The sequence below is a fragment of the Jaculus jaculus genome, chromosome 1, assembly GCF_020740685.1.
Source record: "Jaculus jaculus isolate mJacJac1 chromosome 1, mJacJac1.mat.Y.cur, whole genome shotgun sequence".
NCBI lineage: Eukaryota > Metazoa > Chordata > Mammalia > Rodentia > Dipodidae > Jaculus > Jaculus jaculus.
Window position 1 is genome coordinate 290,750,295 of NC_059102.1, and position 21,749 is coordinate 290,772,043.

The window sequence follows — 21,749 nt, forward strand, 5'->3', positions numbered from 1 at the left end:
GGGCTCTAGAAAATACAGGGAATTATTCTTGGGTATGTGGCTAAGGCAAACCTGCGCTGGGTGAGACAGCTTCCCGGCCCTGGCGGGCACAGCAGGCTGCCTGACTCCTTCACCGCACGGGGGCGCCAGGCCGACGGCATCTCCACCACATTCCCCGAGCTCCTCCGAGAGACCCAGACTGTCACGCAAGATCCCCAGATACGAAGGCGGAAATGAGTCAGGCGCCTTCTGCTCCTTCTGCTGCCAAGCACAGTTGCGGAGGCGTTTGTGGGGATTACTGCAGTGTTTCTGGAGTCTCTCCCGAAAACTCAGCCGAGAACTTTCTCCTCTAATCATTAGAACGATTTTGTAAGCACCTATTCCCTGACTTGATACCCATTATTACCTTAAAAAAAAAAATAAATTAATAGGTGGTGTAAGGGGCTGGAGAGATGCCTCAGCAGTTGAGGCACTTGCCTGCAATGCCTAAAAACCTGGGTTCAAGTTCCCAGTACCCACGTAGAGCCGGATGCACAAAGTGGCGCATGTGTCTGGAGTTCCATTTGCAGGGGCTAGGGGCCCTGGCATACCTGTCCATTACCCCCCCTTTCCCTCCCTCCCTCCCCCTATCGCCTCCCCTCCCCGTGCAAATAAGTAAATTAAATACTTAAAAGAAAAAACTATGTAGTTTCTTTTGGTATTTCAGTGAGCGTTTTGTATATGAACATAATTAGTCCATTTCCTATCCAATGTAATGTTTTCCTTAAAACCAAAACCCAAGAGATTGCTAATAGTTTGAAGCCCCTCATAAGTTAAATACATGTTCTTGAAACTGAGTCTACATAAATATTAAGCTGGGCGTGGTGGTGCACGCCTTTAATCACAGCACTTGTGAGGGACAGGTAGGCAGATGATCGCTGTGAGTTCCAGGCCACCCTGAGACTACATAGGGAATTCCAGGTCAGCCTGGGCTACAGTGAGACCCTACCTCGAAAAATAAAAACACCAAAGTAAATAAATAAATATTAACAGTAATTAAAATTCTTCCTGGAGAAAGCACGATGTCCGGGTAGCTGGCACTGCTTATGTCCAGTTATGTTTGGTACCCACCTGCTACTGCGGCATCCAACTCATCGTCATCAAAGGAGTCCTGTGCGCTAAAGTCTCTCAGAGGAGAGAGTGGATACGATGTGTTCAGATTTAAGCCCAACATGAAGTTGTGCACCTTCCCAGCGCGTCCTTCTCTGGTATTGAATAAAGCAGAATCGCTCACCAGAGCCATCAGCATGCGGTGGACCCAGCTGGCCTGGTTGTCGTTTTGACACTCTCTTGCTGCATCTTCATTTTCAGTACCTAAGAGAAATGGAATCACAGTCCAATTTTTTTAAAAAAATAGATCTTAAGTTAATTAAAAAAGTGGAGATTAATAAAGGTTTAGGGTTTTGACTCAACATATGTGTACTTGTATAAATTAACATAGTAAATACTTAATCACTTTGGTATTAAATTTTTTTTTGCTTGTTTGTTTTTTTGGTTTTTGGTTTTTCGAGGTAGGGTCTCACTCTAGCCCAGGCTGACCTGGAATTCACTACGGAGTCTCAGGGTGGCCTTGAACTCACAGCAATCCTCCTACCTCTGCCACCTGAGTGCTGGGATTAAAGGCGTGCGCCACCACGCCAGGCTGGTATTAAAATGTTTAGTTACCTGTTACCTATAGGCAGTGGAAAGTCTATGTTCTTGACATTATCATATTCTGTATTCTACAGTTTCACATCAATGTCTTCCATTTCCACTTTTCTGCCCTTTCCTAGTTCTTTATTTTCCTTCTCTTGGCATATATATGTGTACACGCACACAGAAAATCCATAGCCACTAATATTACCCATTACATTTAAGTTTTCCTAATGGTCCTTATCCTGTTTAGTAAACTTCCAAGGATTATGCAAACTTAGAAGAGACAACGAAATGATCTGACACATAATTGCTGTTCAGTAAACAACCTCATAAGCCAGACATATGACTGGTCATTTCATCCTTGTTTAAAGAGTTTGGAGGTTTAATTCCCTTTAATTTAAACAAATGGCAAGAAATGTCTCAAAACTCCCTAATGGCCCAAATAAGCAAATTTAAAGGACTTCCCCCACCTCCAAGAAAATCTAAACACAGATCATTACTTCTAAAAGCAATTGCTAGAGAACAGAACCAGAATCAAACTGTGGACAATCCTGTCCTCTCTTTACTTTTGATTGGCCACCTGTCATGTCTCACCCTTCTTTCCCTACAAGGAAACCTCATAGGGTTGTTGGGAGGAGTAACTGAATTCAGACATCCATGGGAAGTTCTTAAGTTTCAAATAAATATTAGGTAAGAGTGCAAACCATTATAACAGCAACTACAGTGTAACTATCAGTCAGAGTCAACATCAAAGAATGTGAATTCACCTGCTGAATTCACTTCTCTTATGATTTCCAGGACTCAATAAATATACATGTTTATATAAAACTCAGTGTAACTGTTTTGAGAGAAGAATATCTACATTCAACTCTCATAATTTCTAATAAGTGTATACTAAACAGACATAAGATCATAATAAATGTTGGATTTTGTCCTTGCAAATAATAGCTTAATTGAGCAGAGTAATTGAATGACTCTTTCTTTTAGTAACCAATCCAGATGACTATATAGTGACTAAATACAGTTTCTTCTATCTCTGAATATGACAAATTATTTCACCAGAAGAAATTAGGTTTCAAAATAAATGATTTGCAACTCTAATTATATAGAATATACATAAGATAGTCAACAACTTCTGATGATATGAATCTTTTTATTCAGTAACTCATCTCTGTACCAGCATGCAAACGTGAAAGCCATGAATCTGAAAAGGCTGCACACTACCAACTACAAGTCATTTGGGAAAAGGTAAAACTATGGAGAATACAGTTCACCTTAACTGCTAAGCCACCTCACGAGTCCTCTGTTAATTTTTCCTTGCACATAAAACTATTCTAAAATTTTCTATTTAAAGGAGAATGTGGAGAACCAAAAATAATATAAACTTGAAAGCATTCTAAATATCATCCTCTAATCTGGGCTGAATTAAACTAAAACAAAAGTCACCAGAATCAAAGAGTTCTTGGACTTCTCAGCCTTAAGAAGCAGCTAACTCTGCAGGCATATGGAATGTACTGATCACCTGTAGCAACACACTTGCTCATTGACAAACCACTAACATACCTACTTACCAGGACCTGACCCACTGCATAACGAATGCCCAAAACGTTAGACAAGTGATATGTATTTACGTTGCACTAACTCTTTTTCTTCATTAAAAGGAAATTCAAATGAACAACTAAAACAATGTAAAAGCAGAATTTTGAAAATGGAGCCATAATTAAGACTTGTTTCTTAGACAACAGAGATGAGATCTTCCACAGTCTCTGCCTGTGGGGCTGAGGTAACTATGCAAATTGCTGGACATTGGTCAAGTGAGAACTGAAACCTAGTTGGTTCCACTGTCCAAGTCTGTGTTGGATAGAAGCTTATCTGCTAGGGAAGGATTCTTTTCTTAATGCTCAAAGGCCATTTTCCACTCACGGTGCTGTGACACACGTGTCTATATTCTGTGGTGAATGCAACTGTTCTGTATCCTACGCAAACTCATTTTATGAAGAAGTAATGGCCCAGCTAGAAAAAGAGAATCTTACTGTTTAATAATAATGTGGAAGAGCCAGATGTAATGGCACACATCTTTAATTCCAGCACTTGGCAGGCCGTTGTACGAGGTTCACCATGAGTTCAAGGCCAGCCTGGGCTACAGTAAGAACCTACCTTGAAAAACAACATCAAACAAACAAACAAATAAAGAGCATCACAATAGCCATGTCGAGAAGCACAACTCTTGAATCAAACTTCATTCAACATGTCATTTCATTTCATTTGTTCAAGAGTAGATACTTCTGAGGTTTCAAAAGAAAAAAAGGAATGCATAGCTGCCATTATGCTACAGATGCAGTATTTGGTCTTAGGATAGCATCAGCATCTTGAGAGACAGGCAGGGCATTCATCTTTGCTCATCGATTGCTGCCAGGGGAGCTTCCGCTCTCTTACCTTTGGGTCCCTGTGATTCATCGTCACTGTCCGAGCTGTCATTACTCACAATATGCTTTGCTGTAAGATTTTCTGTGGAAAGAATACAAAACCATTGGGCTATCCTAGGGATCAAAATTCACAATACAGTTTACTATAAAGAAATAATCTGAGCCAAACCACAGAAGGAAGTCCATGACATCTACATGTCAATTTATATCAGGGTAGCAACTCTAGAATTAGATGCATTCGTGCTTTAAAGTTGATCAGTAGAGGGAGATGGTTCCACAGTTGAAGGTGCTTGCTTACAAAGCCTGATGGCCTGGGTTCAATTCCTAAACCACCCACATGAACCAGACACAAAAGGTGGTACAAGCATCTGGTGTGTGTTTGTAGCAACAAGAGGTCCTGGCATGCTCATAAGCACAAACACACATGCAAATAAATTTTTAAAACATTTATCACTGGAAAACAAAATATTCTAGTAAATGAAAATTAAAGCAGTCTAAATCTATATATTCCTAACTTAAGGGGGAAAATGTTATTAGTTTATCTTTGTTTTGATCAAAAGAGCTCTTGATTACATCTTTACATGATGTTTATGAAGGAAGATAAAGGATGAAGCCAAAGCCTATAAAACATCTCCAGAAAATGAATAAAGGCTACTAACTTAAATTATCTTTTGACATTTAACACTATTAAAATCATATTTGAAATAAAATGTATCTTTTGAGGGAGGGGCTGGAGAGATGGCTCAGAGGTTAAGACACTTGCCTGAAACACCTAAGAAACCAGATTCAATTCCCTGTTACTCACATAAGTCCAGATGCTCTAGGTGGCACATGTGTCTGGAGTTCCTTTGCAGTGACTAGAGGCCCTAGCACACCCATTCTTCATCCATTTGCCTTTCTCTCTCTCTCTCATAGATAAATACATAAAATATTTTAATAATATACCTTTTAGTGTCAAGAATTGCTTTTCCTTCAAAACTTACTTAGATAAGCTATAAAAACTAGACGAGTACACAAAAATCATTAACACATGGGTAGCAGTAAAATCCTACAAAACTAGTTGCCTTTTACTCAAAGAAAATGTACCTAATTTACAGAACCTCAAGATCACTCTCATATTGCCCCTCTTTTATTAGTAAATATGATTTTTAAAATATTTTATTTATTTATTTTTATTTATTTGAGAGAGAGAAAGAGGAAGATAGAGAGACAGAATGGGTGCATCAGGGCATCTAGCAAATGAACTCCAGACACAGGTGCCACCTTGTGCATCTGGCTTATATGGGTACTGGGGAATCGAACCTGGGTCCTTAGGCTTTGCAGACAAGGGCCTTGACCACTAAGCCATCTCTCCAGCCAAGGATTTTTAAATTTAGTAAACTATGTCCAAATTTGCAGAATTTGTTGACAGTAACCATTTGGGAAGCTTGGAAGCATTAAACTCAGAAAAGTGCAGGTGTGACATCTTTATTCCTCATACTGCTCTACATATATTTACTAAGCCTACATAAATGTAGGCATGTGTAATGGGAAGCCGAGGAAATTCTTGAGGAAATAGACTTTATGTTTACTAGCTAGGCTTATTAACACAAAATTCAATAAAATAAAATATTGAGCTAATATCACTGTTCATTTTGTTGTATGACTATTATAGCAAATCATTTTTTTGTATGGGGGAGGGGAGATATTAAGGAAAAAATGATCCACTCCAGATGTTCTCTTTTCTTTCCTTAAGCATCCTTTTTTTTTTTTTTTTAAGTTTTGCCCATATTTGGTACTTTGATTTGGGGAAAAGGTACATCAAAATACTGTTCTCTTTCTAAGGAGGTTTTCATGGTATTAAGAGTTAAGTGATCTGAACTTTTATATTTTGCATTGTTATAGCATAATACCATGCTTTTAAAAAGTATAAATTGCTCATATACAAAACTCCTTGAGAAGACAAATCATATTACATGTAAAGATACTTAGTTGTGGTCCAATGTATTGTTACTTTTTAAGGTGAGGGAAAAAACAGACAACATCATCTCTGAGCACGCCTTTAAGAGGAAAATTTTAACCAAAGGATGAGCTAGTCTCCAGAACCCCCAACCATCCTGAGACCTCCCCAGTCATCTCTTTAGCCTTGTGTCTGGAAGCCCTTACATAATGTGATGTAACAAGTGTGCTGGTGGCCTGTGGAGGCCAAGTACACAGCCTTCAGCCCCCTCAGCATGACACACTTCACAAGTGGGGCCAAACTGCCGTCCTCAAAGGGGATTCCTGAACAGAGCCAGCCTTCTCAGAACTATTTAGAGCTAACATCTTCCTTTTCCTTGGCTGGTAGCCACTGTCTTGCCCACCTTCTTATGTGTTATTTCAGTCCTATTCTCTTCCTGCCTTAGGAGAAACTTTAAAAAAAAAAAAGTGTTATCAGGATTATTCAACAGAGAATGAGTGCAGGAAACAAATCACCCAGCATGGGCCTCTGAGCTGTTATTCTTTTCTTCAAAATCTTCAAATAATTGTGCGATGATGAAGAGACTTCCTCCAAATTACAGTTAAGAACAGGATATTCATCTCAGCAATAATGATTAATTAAATAAATCAAGCAAACATCTTTATACTTTAGACAAGACTGAGCCAGAACTTGCTATGAAGTCTGGGATGGTCTAGATCTCATGATCCTATGCTGTAAAAAAACTGAGTAAGGGCTGGACAGATGGCTTAGCGGTTAAGCGCTTGCCTGTGAAGCCTAAGGACCCCGGTTCAAGGCTCGGTTCCCCAGGTCCCACGTTAGCCAGATGCACAAGGGGGAGCACGCGTCTGGAGTTTGTTTGTAGAGGCTGGAAGCCCTGGCGCGCCCATTCTCTCTCTCTCCCTCTATCTGTCTTTCTCTCTGTGTCTGTCGCTCTCAAATAAATAAAATTTTAAAAAAAAAAAAAAAACCGAGTAAAATCTACTCTCTTCTTGTTGTTGAAGGGCTGTGGCTCAAACCTAGGATCTTGTACTAGACAAAGGCATGGCCATTGACCTAAGTCTCTATTTCTTATCTTCATACACTTTGTCTTGTAGTTTACCATTAAGAAAATGTGACCCTGTACTGAACATCATCTCAGTATCTGATGCCTTCAGTTTGCCTGTTCATTGCCTGGGTGCTTGTAAGACGGAAGCAACCACAGACCAGGTGGCTTTTCTATCTGATTTCATTTAAAAATATTTGACTCAAATAAAACTGTGAGATCACTTCCCCATTACTTACTAAGAACTACCAAAAGTTCATATACTACTCCCAAAGAAAATATTAAGGAATTAAGAAGTTTAACTGTACTACATATAAAAATCAAATAGATCTTGCAGGAGGAGTAATAATACCATTCATAATACTACTTATAGCACTCTAATTAATGTCACAATTATATTTTCTTTTACAGAATAAGCTTAAATATTTCCAGTGCCATTGCTTATGCTAATCAAAGGTAGTTTATTAAAAAAATTTACAGTAAGCTTTCCATATGAATGTATTCTTCAGATGAACTGATCATTCAAAAATTTGTTATTGTCATTCTATCAGTTTCTCTGTTCTCAAATAGATCAGTAATTATTTCATGGACAGAAAGGAAATAGGTAGTTGTCTACTGGTCCCCAGGACCCTTGTTCCTGGTCCCAAATGGACTGACCCTCAATTCTGTTTTTCATTTTACTTTTTTGAGACTGGATTTTGGGTTGTCCTCAAACTCACTATGCAGTTGAGGATGATCTTGAACATCTGGTCCTCTTGCCTCCACCTCCCAAATGCTGGGATTGCTGGCATGTGTCACCATTCCAGATAGTTTCTGTGGTACTGGGGATCAAGCCTAGAGCTTCGCACATGCCGGGAATCTACCTTACCAGCTGAGCTATGTCCCTAGCCTCTGAATCTAATTTAGTGTTCCATAGCTTCTTCCTAAAGTCACACAAAATAGCTAGTGCTGATTAGACACAGATGGCAAGTCCTTGGGGAGGTCATGAATGAATATTCTGCCTTGCTTCCTCCAAATCAAACATTCATTCAAGAATGTTTCTATGGTCCTATTTTTATAATGAATGAAAATGCCTAGTCCTAGATTTAGTTTGTATTTTCAAGTTTTATAAAACTTATTTTTAAATTTATTATAGGATAATGACTTAGTTTTAAATAAAACACTTTTTACTCACAAAAGATGACAATTTCCTTGCCTTCCTTTGTCTGTCAACACACATTGTACAACAGGGTAACAAAGTTCTAGTAAGTTAGCAGTAGAGAGAAGCTGTGGTTAGTGTGGTTTTATTCTTCAATGTCATACTGCATTCAAGTGTTGACAAACCTAATCTTAAAAAAAAAAATAGCTATTTGTTTCTTCTATTACTTACAGGCATACTTAGTATGGATACGTCATGTGTTGGTACTATCCTTTTCCTCATCCCTGCCCCATTCTGCTTGGGGCCCTCCTCAGTGGAGCTGTAGGTTTTTCCCCATGGGGTTGTGGGTGATGCATTGTTTAAAAGGCATATCCACAGTCAAAAATAATTTGTTTAGAAAAATCAATGAGGAAAAGGAGAGGACATGTCCTAGGAACAATTACCCTTGTGAACCGATAGCCTATACCAAATTTACAATTGCAAAGTCAGGATAGTACTGAAGAGATAATTTGCATGAGGAAAAACTTGGGTTGATTCAAATTATTGATCAATTTAGAATAACTAAAATCCTTATAAAGCTTTTACTATTTTCTACATAAGTGTATATGTGTGTTAAACTTATCAATGTAACATTTTAATCAGTGCAAGCATTTTACAGTACCTAATTCTTCCTCCATTGTGGAGCCTTTATTTTGTGAGCCAGAAACTCCCAGCACTCTATTGAACAAGATAGAAAAGGCACTGCCCCAGACACCTAAAATAAAAGACACAATTAATTAAAATGCACTAAGTTTAAAAGAACCAAAGTAGCCATAGGTTTTGATCACTTACCCATTAAGAAATGTAAGGGGTTTTCTTCATACTTTTTCACAACTGTGCCCATAAAAAATTTGCTTCCAAATAAGTCTGGAGCCATAAAAGTACCATATTTAGCCATGCCAATCTCATATGGACTAAACTCAACCCAATCTAAAATAATTTAAAAACAAGATGCTTCATTAATAGGAAAATGATACAGAGATATACACAGTTAATAATGACTAACAATGTCATGGTTGATTTCATTTAAAGTTATTCAATAAAAACATTAACCAGACTAGAGAGATGGCTCAGAAGTTAAGGCACTTGCCTGTAAAGCCTAATGACCCTGATTTGAGTCCCCGGTGCCCAATTAAAGCCAGATATACAAAGAGGTGCATGCATATGGAGTTCATTTGCAGCAGGCAGCAGGTTGGAGGCCCTGGCACATCCATTCTCTCTGTCTCTTTTCTCTCTCTCCCTCTCCCTCTCTCTCTCTCTCTCTCTCTCTCTCTCTCTCTCTCTCTCTCTCTCTCTCTCCCTCTCTCTCTCTCTATCTCTGCTTGAAAATAATTAAAATTAAAAAAAAAATTAACCAGTGCCTATTAAGTCTAGGACACTACACATAGATTGGGGAAGAAAAGCTTAGATAACAAGATGAAACAACATAAAAAGACCCCTGAAGTTGGTTGGGAAGTTACCTCAGTTTGCAAAGCACTTGTCATGCAAGCATGAGAACTAGAGTTCGATCCCTAAAACAAATAGCGGGAGGCAGTGCATGCCTGTAATTCCAAGCCTGGGGAAGGTGGGTGGAGATAAGGGGATCCCTGGCTAGCCACCCTAGCCTAGCTTGGTGACCTCCGGGTCTCAAAAGAGGTGAATGGCATTCCATTCTACACACACACACACAAACACACACACCCCTTAGAATCTATTATAAAGTGCACCTTAATTTTAAAGAATATAAAACTGAAAACTACACAGCTATGTAACCTATGTATGCAATGGAGGAAATTAAACTCTGACAAGTCAAGCCATCTATGAACATGGTGAAAATGTTTTCCAATATTTTCTTTTTTCATCATTATTTAATTTTGTCTATTAATCATTTGCTCTAACTCCCAAAATCACAATGAAAAGGACTTACAGTGATAAGTTAGAAGTGCATATTGATAGGGACAATAAAACAGAGTCTACAGAGGCTCTGGAGCCAGTCTGGGTCAACCCCCCTCCCCCAAGCTCACTAATAATTCAACACTTGGAAATACTACTCATATTTACTGAGATTTAATTCGATCCTCTTTAAAATGTGAATAAGATCCTTAGGTGGCTTGTCAGGTGGATGAGAACGCAGCGCAATAAGAACTGTAAGATGCAAAGGAAGAGGAGGAACGTGCTGGTCACCACCTTTCATCAACTCCTCTTCATGGTTCTCTCCCCTGGTAGCTGCCGTCAGACAATCAGATGCTACGGGTTCTAACATATTCATCTGGGTCATCACTACTACATTTTGACAAACTGCCATCCGCCCTGTCTGACTTTCTGCAACAGCTTCACTGAAAGCTTCTTCTTGCTTGCCTTCCTTCTACTTTATTTTCTTCCTTCTTTCTTTCCCCCTCCCTCCATCCCTTTCGCCCTAATCTCCATTTCTTGTTTCCTATCCTGCAGGCAGAAGGAATTTTTAAAATCAGGAAGCACAGAACACATTTCACCAAAAAGCTTTCCAGTGACTTCTCCTTATGTTGACATTTAAAACACAGCCTACAAGACACCATGAAGCTGAGATCCCAAGCCCAGTCTGCCACTGCTCCTAAGCAATTGCCCATCATATGGTCTATGATACATCCATTTTAGTCATGCAGGCCTTCTTGCTATTCTTCAGAAATCAAGGTAGTTTCTATGTCAGTGTCTTCCACTTGCTACTTCATCTCCTCTACAATGACATGGCCCCTCTTGCTTCATCATTAGTTCAAGGTCTTTGTTGAAGGTTCTCCACCATCATATACCCTTTCTCAATCTAAAATCCTCTGCTATTGCTATCACTTTGGCTTCCTCTTTTTGAAATGACAATGTCCCAAATATATTATTCAACAATCAAAAATGCAAATAAAGGCTGGAGAGATGGCTTAGCAGTTAAGGCACTTGCCTGCAAAACCTAAGAACTCATGTTTGAGTCTCCAAGTCCCACGTAGCCAGATGCAACAATGCAAGGTTGCAATGTTGCACATGAACCACAAGAGGGCACAGGCATGCGAAGTTTGTTTATAGTAGCTGAAGGACCTGGCATGGGCCTCTCTCTCTCTCTCTCTCTCTCTCTCTCTCTCTGTCTCTCTCTCATTTAAAATAAAGGCAAACAATTCCATAATCCACAAGCTTTTGTTGTGATTCATTCAGTGGTAACGTCTGATGTGAACTCATTTAACGCTGGAATGATGGAGAAGGGGCACCCCCAATGACAGTATTGACACATTCTACTAGAGAAATATTACAGTGACTTAAGACTCCAGGGAGGTATTAAGCAATACAGATTAAAAGTACATTTCAAAGTTTAAAGATATAAAACATTTTAACTTCCAATATAAGTACTGGCAAAGTTTTAGGAAGAAATTATGGATCTATGTTCATTACACAGTTAGTGATGGGGAGAATGTTCAACTTTCAAGAAGGAAGCTGTGAAATCACAATTAGGATGAGATAACATAATTCCTTCAAACCCTAACTCAATGGCTCAGTCAGCTTCCCTCCATCAGAAAGTGGTTTGTTTTGTGACTTATGTGGTATTGTTGAGACATGACTACCAATGAATCAGAGGCTACTAGGAAAATTCCTATATCTGTAGTATAATTTCCTATGTCCAAATTGTATAACCTTATCTTGGGAATTAAAATGAAACCTACTCTCCCCTATTTTCTTTACATTGATCTCTGCTTAACTACTGCTGGAGCCTTGGACACTATAACTATGGTCATTTTCCAAAGCTAAGATTTGACCTGTGGTCCTCATGGAAGAGCTGCCTGTGTTGTTCTGCTGCTATTCTCCTGCCAGTGACTCACACATTTCGACTTCAACCCCTCTCCTGCACCCCATCTGCTCACTTCCAACTTCCTGTTGAGCACTACACTCAGATGTTCTGTCATCACTTCCTACTATCCTGGCCTGAACGAAGCTCATCACCTTACCTCCCCTCCAGCTTAACTATTTTGGAAAACTCTACTATCACAGCCCTGATAACTGTTCTGTTTTTATACTGACACCTCTCTTTGAATCCATGAAGTGCTTCTTTGCATCCCACTGGCCTTCCACATCCATCCGCTCTTTTCTTTCCCTAGCCCCAGGAGCTCATACAAAAAACAAAACAAACAAACAAACAAACAAACAAAAACCCAGGGACTTCCTAGAGCCTTGTTTCCCATCCCATCTACATAAATCACCAAAGAATTTTTTCATAAACATTACTCAGATAATTTAATTCCCAAGCCCCAGTGACATTTCCTATCATCATAAAAATTAGACATTTGGAAATTAAATATTTTTACAAATTAGTGCTAAAGTTTTGCCCAAACACAGACTGCTTCTTCACTAGTACATGCATATGTCTGGGGTTAGTTTCTTCTCAAGGATTCCATGAAACAAACTTTTGCTCTACTTCATGAGATTTTTGTCATACTGTTCCCACCCAAAGATGTCTTTTTTACCTGTACTTGATAGATCCTTCCAAGTTCAACTTGCAGCCAAGTATAATCACCCCTCTGAAACAGTTTTTTTTTTATAAATTTTTTCTTTTCAATTTTTTAAATTAATTATTTATTTATTTGAAAGTGACAGACACAGAGAGAAAGACAGATAGAGGGAGATAGAGAGAATGGGCGCGCCAGGGCTTCCAGCCTCTGCAAACGAACTCCAGATGCGTGCGCCCCCTTGTGCATCTGGCTAATGTGGGACCTGGGGAACTGAGCCTCGAACCGGGGTCCTTAGGCTTCACAGGCAAGCGCTTAACCACTAAGCCATCTCTCCAGCCCTGAAACAGTTTTAACAATGGTACTACATCTCTACCTTTTAGTCTCCATTATATCTGCACTCTTTAGCCAATAACAACATTCTAGATGTACATTATTTCGTTTTCCATATTCTTTTGTGTCTTTAATGGAATTAGACTCTGAGGGAGGGAAATGCAATGCTTTTTACTTCTATAGCTCCTGTTGAAGAAGTTAGCATGTGGCTAGGCACGGTGGCACACTTCTGAAATCCCAAACACTTGGTACGATGCGGCAGGGCAACTGGGCTACATAGCAAGAACTTCTCTCAAAAACAGAGAACAGAGTAAAAAATAACTAAATTTGGCTTAATGTTGAATCCATAACCATAAGTCATGCTCAGCAAATGCAGTGTACTCAGCACTGGAAAACTTTAAATGAAATTTTAAACCTTCTCAGTAATGTAACAGAGTGGAGGAGTCAGAAATATTTAATGCTTTAAACACTAATGTTCATTTCTTGAAAATCTTCCAAAGGAAAAAGTGTCTAAAGTTGTTCCAAGAGGAAAGAAAAATGTTCTCTGGTATTTATGAAGTAAAGTTCTTGATAAAACTCTACGATGATTTAGTTCTTTGACTTGTTAAAATATAATTCAGTGATTTTTTTTTCTCTAAAGAGCATTTTCAAGCAATGAGGTACAGACATGTTCACTTTTTTATTCTAATTACTCAGGTAAAGCTAACAGCACAGTCATGATATGCACCTTAGAATGTCTTATGTAGGTTCTATAACCCAGCTCTCCTAACTACAAAAGCTGAACAGTGACAGTCTTTGGTTTGTCCCCCATCAACAATAAGACCCGGGGAGCCTGAGGTCCAAGTGAGACTCCACTAGACCCAAAATCTACAAGAGAAGTTACAGCAGCCTCTACTTACTCAAGAGTAAACCAAACCATTAATCACCAGAAACATAACTTATGTTTTAAGTTAGTTAAGGATCCCCTGGAAGTAGCCATCAACTCAAAGTTTATAATAAGCTGTGGCCACTGTGAAAAGGCCGTAGCAACCCTGACAGCAATCATAAAATGATTAGGCCTCAAGTGTCTTTGCAATGTTCAGTCTGATGCATAGCTTAATAATTGTCTTCATAGCTTCATAAAATAAAGTTCATATCTAAAAGTATTTTTTAGAAATAATGAGGAAAATAAGTATCAGAGACATTAAATGTTCCATCTCAGAGACTTCAGCTCTGAGGATAAGACTGCTAAATTAAAATCTAGTGCTCTTTTGACCTTATCACTGTGCCTCGGGTGAAGGATAATTCTTTTAGCTGTGCAGAGATATGACTAGCATGCTAATGCTATTTATCAGCCAAATGTCCACAGAGAACAGCTAACAGGAGGTGTGTATGTAATTTCATCATGGCATTTACTTTTCTTTTTTTTTTTTTAATTTTTTTTTATTATTTATTTATTTGAGAGCGACAGACACAGAGAGAAAGACAGATAGAGGGAGATAGAGAGAATGGGCGCGCCAGGGCTTCCAGCCTCTGCAAGCGAACTCCAGACGCGTGCGCCCCCTTGTGCATCTGGCTAACGTGGGACCTGGGGAACCGAGCCTCGAACCGGGGTCCTTAGGCTTCACAGGCAAGTGCTCAACCACTAAGCCATCTCTCCAGCCCGGCATTTACTTTTCTTATAAGCTGTGAACTCTACCATGGTCAAAGCCATGAGTCTGGCTGTTGCTGAAAATGCCAGGTTACTCTGGACCTCTGCTCCATGCCTCCCTATGACCCTCTATAACCTGAACATTAATTCACCTTCCTCATACAAGATCAATAATCAAGTAATCAATAAGGTCTTGATTATTGATGTTTCTTATATAGTTTCCAAAGAACAGTATAAATTGTTATGATATACTGGATCTTAACTGTTGCTAGCTACTCTCATATTTTATCAGCTTTATTTCTCAAACCAGTGTTAACAGGTGAGAAAGCTTAGGCTACATGAGGCTGGTGAGGGTGTCCACTAACACTGCCATCTGATTTCTTAAACATAATGTAGCTGAGGTGGTGGGCAGATAGCTCTTGAAGGATGGCAAAGCAGCATTCAGCAAGGCCACAAAAGGATTCTGAATATACACCTACTAATCATATATTCATGAGGTAAATGAAGTCACTGAGCTACTTTTCCTAAAACCAAATTAAACTTCCCCACCACAGTCAGGATTAATCAACAGTGTGGTGCACTGCAGACTGACACTGATTGAATGTTCATCATGCTTATGGTTTAGAAAGCATTCTTTACTGGATATCTGAGATTTAATACAAATAAGACATCTTGTCTACCAGCCACCATAACTGTGGACAGGTACTTTGTAAGTGCTGAATTAGAAAATTATTATAATGATGCTTTGACTGTCAGGCACATACATACCATATTGCCCAATTAATGAAAATAGAAGAAGGAAATAGCAGAATGAGCACTGCCTACCTAACAGCATGAACAAAGCACATGGTTTTGTTAACAGCCATCAAGAAGTGGATAATTAACTTGTCTTTCTGACCTCATTCATGACTTCCTTTGTATTTCACTAACTGAAACAAATAGATCTTAGTTACTAGACTCGGGGAATTTTGACGACAACCAGAACTTCATTTTGCTTAATGTTTTCTGATATTTACCAATTTTTTAATAGAAAAAATTAACAACTGAAATTAGTTATGGCCTTAAAAAATTGGAAACCACCATTCCAGGAAATGTCCAGAGAAACAGAATATGACGTACCAGCAAACATCAGCTCTGACACATCGGGTTTGACGTGGAGACAGGTGAAAAGAGGCAAAGGGCACGTCGCTGCGCTGACTTTCTCCTTCAGACTACTCAGGGTAGTGTTCATTCTCTGTTCATGGAACAAAGAGTGAATGTGTAAACAGACAGATAAAAAGCAATTTAAACAACAAAAAGAAAGTTCTATGGTAATGCGTTGTGTTGCGTCCCTCCCGCCAGCAGGAAGAACAACAACAACAGGATTCTTCTCAAGCACACTTTATTGGGAGCTCCAGACTGAAAGAGAGAAGGACTCTGACCCTACAGAGCCCCAAGCTTATATACTAGTGGTCAGATGATTGTGCAGTGTCGTCTGATTGGCTTAAGTCTCATCAGCTGACTATGCATCACCCAATTGGGATAGGTGAGCAGCCATGTTAGGATAACATCATGTGCTCATGCACAGACAATTAGGATACAAAAGCAGTAAACAAGCTGACACAGCAAAGTCTGATAAAGCCAGCATGGCTTCCCACAGTAGCTGACACAGCAAAGCCTGATAAAGCCAGCATGGCTTCCCACAGTAGCTGACACAGCAAAGCCTGATAAAGCCAGCATGGCTTCCCACAGCGTTGTATTCTAAAACAAAATATAAGTACCATGTCTACATTTCAACTGGAAAATAATTTTGCAGCTATGGAACCTGGAAAATGTTTATCCCCTGGAGTCCCTGGCACAGGCTGTACTTTGTCTCCCCTGCTTGATCTTTGGATTAAATATCACCTTGTAGTGACTGTCAAGTGCATTGGTTTCTTATGACCCACTTCCTTGTCTGACTCTTTCCAGACAAGCTTCATTCTTCTTTTATGTTTTTCATGGTAATGGCATTCACTATTGCATTTAAAGAGGTTAGCACTGTTAGAGGGCATGGACAGTGGAAATGTGAATTTTCAAAAGAAAAAACTGTGAAAGATTTTCCCCATATATCAACACTGAAATTGGATGAAAGAATTAAAAGACACTAGTTTGAAATGCAGAGCTATAATATACAGTGACAATGTGTTTGTCCAGTAACACTGTTGAAGGAACAAATGGAACTGAGTGAACTGTAAAAGTTGTACATATCTGCTTTCATGTAAAACAAGATAAGTTGTCTACATGAATTAAAGTGATGATAGACGGAACTGTGGCTTACATTTTGAATTAGTGTTTCTCCTATTAGCATCCCAAAGATGTCAGTAAAAGTGACAGGCTGGCCAGAGCTTTTCTTCTTCCACAAAGACTCAACATATCTTTTAATTTTTTGTGGTGTGAGAAGTAAGAGGGGGTTGTGGCTAACATTCCTCATCAACTCTTCATTAATCTCCTCTGGCCCTTTCTCTGGAAAATCAGGGTGAGAGTACAAAGTTGACATGTACCTATAAACAAATCGAAACACAATTAGTAAAGATAAAAGGCATTCCATAGGAGTCTCCAAAGAAAGAAGGCACTCTGTCACAGGATAAAGAAGATCATATATAACTTATTTATCTGATTGAAGGCATCGATTTAATTTAATGAGATAATATGTCAATTAGAAATAAGCTGGTCTACAATGGAAGCAAAGAAAGGGAGAACAAAGGAGAAAACAACAGAGCGTTCTCACAGTTGACAGGAAAGAATGACCAGACCTGGTGTCCACTGTTGAGCCAAGAATGAGTATCCTTATCAGATACCGATTAGACACTGATGACACCACACGTTGAGTCATAGGTAAACGGACTTGTCTGGCTATAGCAGCAGTCAAGCAACCTGATAATTTCCCTTTCCATGATGAGTGTCTACATGGAGAAAATGTGCTGTTCGACTACTGTGAATGGCTCATGCTCCTGACAAATGTTTTTTCTTTTTAATTGTGCTTTGGCCAACTAGCAAAAGTTCCATACTTGGCCCAAGGTAGATAGCAGAATTCCTGAGGAGATAGATCTGAACACAAAACCCTACATAAGAATAAGGTTTCACAGTAAATGAAGCCCATGTGTTTGAGAGACTACACATTCTGTTACTGGCCCACCTCCTGAAAATCAAGATTTCCAGGACAGTAGGTCTCATAATGAATGTCATTTATTTCTTTACTTATCTGTCTCCTCTGACCTTCTCAGAGAAAAGGAAAACTTGGCTTATTTTTTATGTTCAGTCATGGTTACTTACCTGGATATGACAGACCAGTTTATTGAACTGACAAAACAAAGTATAATTAAGATATTTATGATCTACAACTTTATCTAACCAAACCCACCAAGGAGCACCACTTTTCCTCCCTGTTCCTTTAGGATTCAAATCAGCACACCACATGGCCAATACTCTCTTCAGGGAGGGAAGTGACTTATCTCTTACTGGGACAAACCTACAACGTCCTCAGTTCTGTGCTATTCCTCAGCAGTTGTCTTCCAGATTGACAATAGATTTCAAATACTGTGTTTCAAAGATGAGGGAAAATAGATTGGCAAACTTAACTAACAGGCTCACATAATCAATAGCAAAACTAGAATGTAAAATGTGTCTACCCTCTGGTAACTCTTTCAGCTTTTGTTTCTTTTTTTAAATATTTTTTTTGTTCATTTTTATTTATTTATTTGAAAGTGACAGAGACAGAGAGAGAGGGAGAGAAAGACAGATAGAGGGAATGGGTGCGCCAGGGCTTCCAGCCACTGCAAACAAACTCCAGACGCATGCACCCCCTTGTGCATCTGGCTAACGTGGGTCCTGGGGAAACGAGCCTCGAACCAAGGTCCTTAGGCTTCACAGGCAAGTGCTTAACCGCGAAGCCATCTCTCCAGCCCTCAGCTTTTGTTTCTTTTTTTTTTTTTAATTTTTTATTTATTTATTTGAGAGTGACAGACACAGAAAGACAGATAGAGGGAGAGAGAGAGAATGGGTGCGCCAGGGCTTCCAGCCTCTGCAAACGAACTCCAGATGCATGCGCCCCCTTGCGCATCTGGCTAACGTGGGACCTGGGGAACCGAGCCTCGAACCAGGGTCCTTAGGCTTCACAGGCAAGCGCTTAACCGCTAAGCCATCTCTCCAGCCCAGCTTTTGTTTCTTTCTTTCTTTTTTTTTTTTAAATTTTTATTTATTTATTTATTTGAGAGTGACAGACACAGAGAGAAGGACAGATAGAGGGAGAGAGAGAGAATGGGTGCGCCAGGGCTTCCAGCCTCTGCAAACGAACTCCAGACGCGTGCGCCCCCTTGTGCATCTGGCTAACGTGGGACCTGGGGAACTGAGCCTCGAACCGGGGTCCTTAGGCTTCACAAGCAAGCGTTTAACCGCTAAGCCATCTCTCCAGCCCCAGCTTTTGTTTCTTAAAACAAGATCTCACTGCAGAGCCTAGACTTCACTTGAACTAGTGAGTTTGCTGCCTCATCCTCCCAAGGCGTAGACTATGTTTAATTTGTTGTACAAGATTTAAGACCAAAGTATTCTCACTTTATCAGAAATGGAATTTCTTGGTGGATTCATAGTTTTATAGACAATTTAGAAATAATGAAGTTAACAAATTCAGAGTAAGAGATCCAAAGTAGATAACACACATTCTCAACAACTTCTTAAGGGTCTTGATATTACACACTGAACTTGTAACTGTGGAACAAGTAACCTGTGGAGGCCTATTCTGACTTTGATCCTGGTACAATCATCCAAGTAACTACAAGCCTACAAAGCACACAAAGATAGGTCATCTACCCATTCTGACAGCTAGTCCAAAGTCTACAATAGGATTGATCCAAATATACACAGCTGAGTTCTCCGGACCTTTTCATTTGTTTTAATAAATGTATGCATAGCTACATTGGTACCAGTTTATACTCAAGGACATCATAAAAATGGGAAAATAAAACATTTTGAGCCTTTACAGTAGTCAATCCTGCAAATATATATGTATGACTCAATTCTTTATGACAACAAAAAGAACTTCTTCACGAGTTTTATTTATCAAGAATAATCCTGCCCTTAATGTTTTATAATGTGTATTATTTTTTACATTTTTTTTGTTTGTTTCAAGGTAGGGTCTCTCTCTAGCCCAGGTTAACCTGGAATTCACTCTGTAGTCTCAGGGTGGCTTCAAACTTATGGCAATCCTCTTACCTCTGGCTCAGGAGTGCTGGGATTAAAGCCTGACTTAGTTTACATTTTTGAATTCTGGAATGCTTAGATGTAAACCTGTGTTACATACTCACCAATGCTAGACAGTTACAGCACATGTTTTCTTACTTCAAACTATATCTTCCCTTTCCTTTGACATCTATATTTTTAAAATTTTTTTTGTTTATTATTTTTATTTATTTATTTGAGAGTGACAGACAGAGAAAGAGGCAGGTAGACAGAGAGAGAGAGAATGGGCACACCAGGGCCTCCAGCCACTGCAAATGAACTTCAGATGCGTGCGCCCCCTTATGCATCTGGCTAACGTGGGTCTTGGGGAGTTGAGCCTCGAACCGTGGTCCTTAGGCTTCACAGGCAAGCGCTTAACCACTAAGCCATATCTCCAGCCCATCCTTTGACATCTATATTTAATGTATGCAATTATTTCTATTTTATAATGGGAAACATGGAATATTTTTCATAATGAGGCAGGATAAACATGAACACACAAAAATCAGTCAGAAATCTGGGCTGGAGAGATTGCTTAGTGGTTAAGCACTTGCCTGTGAAGTCCAAGGACTCCGGTTGAAGGCTTGATTCCCCAGGACCCACGTTAGCCAGATGCACGAGGGGGTGCACACATCTGGAGTTCATATGCAGTGAATGGAAGCCCTGGCACGCCCATTCTCCCTCTCTTTCTCTCGCTCTCTCTCTCTCCCTTTCTCTCTCTCTCTCTCTCTCTCCCCCTCTGTCTCTCTCTGTCGTTCTCAAGTAAATAAATAAAAGTAACAAAATTTTTTTTTTAAATCGGTCAGAAATCAATTTGATGCAAGAATAACTCTTTCTTTATTTCTAGTTTTTGAGGTGGGGTCTCACTCTAGTCCAGGCTGACATGGAACTCACTTTGTACCCCAGGATGGCTTCAAAATCATGACAATTCTTCTACCTCAATCCCTGGAGTGCTGGGACTGTGAGTGAGAGCCACCACACCCAGCAAGGATGATTGCTTTGAAGTCCAGTAAGAAGGATGTGATGTGGTCATTCTGCTGTTGGAAGATGTAGTTCTTCACAGCACAGAATGATATAACTATAACTATCCAAATCCACTTACACACAGTAAGCCTTGTCCACCTACAACTAGCAAACCCAAAGGTTTGCCTCTAGCAAAAGCACAAAAGCTCTGCTCCTTCCTTATGTTCCTCCCAACATTGATTATTACATGTAAATGAAGAAATCTCTTCCCTTAGGAATCGTTAAAATCTCAGAGTGGGTCATAGTTCCAGGGGCAGATATTTTCAAGGTAACAAGATACATGTAGATATCAGCCCACCCTTCTTTGCTTGCTGCAGAATGACTAAGTCTGTTTCAACTCTCTTTCCCTTTCACTAAACAGATGGCTTGGCAAAATAAGCCTCCAGTAGAAAAAGGGAAAAAAGAAAGAAAAACTTAGATACCTGAACAATTGGTATTGAGTTAATGGTTTCTTGTCCAACATTTATGAATACATAATCCCTAGAATTCACAAGGGTGTGTTGGACATCCTTTATATGATGTCACTGTGGCTACATCCAAGACTTGGAGTTTGTTGTTAGTGATAGATGACAATGGAATGACAGGCAGCTGGTTTTTCAATTCTGCTATTTAAGGTTAAATAGCTTTGTTTGTTTTCTTGGTTGCACCAGTATAGAACTCAAACAGACATGGCGTCTGTGGATATAGGGCCATCTACAACTCATACATATGGTCACAGTTTATAATTCCATTGTGGTGGTATAATTCATGTGTCCCCCATAAACTTAGGTGTTCTGAATGCTAGGTTCGCAGATGTTGGAGTTTTGGGAATTAATGCCTCCTGAAGGTAGTATATTG

General features: G+C 39.5%; 1 protein-coding gene across 2 annotated transcripts in view; it reads right to left on the reverse strand.

Moving 5' to 3' along the window:
- Pla2g4a (phospholipase A2 group IVA) overlaps positions 1 to 21,749 on the reverse strand; it is a 184,074-nt gene that overhangs the window by 35,976 nt on the left and 126,349 nt on the right. For both annotated transcript variants that reach the window (XM_004659505.3, XM_045156652.1), the window contains 6 exons: positions 16,954 to 17,176; positions 15,777 to 15,891; positions 9,051 to 9,188; positions 8,881 to 8,973; positions 4,090 to 4,161; positions 1,090 to 1,332 (listed from right to left, as the gene is read on the reverse strand). In XM_004659505.3, coding sequence (XP_004659562.1) covers positions 1,090 to 1,332; positions 4,090 to 4,161; positions 8,881 to 8,973; positions 9,051 to 9,188; positions 15,777 to 15,891; positions 16,954 to 17,176 — 884 coding nt within the window. The remainder of the gene's footprint in view (positions 1 to 1,089; positions 1,333 to 4,089; positions 4,162 to 8,880; positions 8,974 to 9,050; positions 9,189 to 15,776; positions 15,892 to 16,953; positions 17,177 to 21,749) is intronic.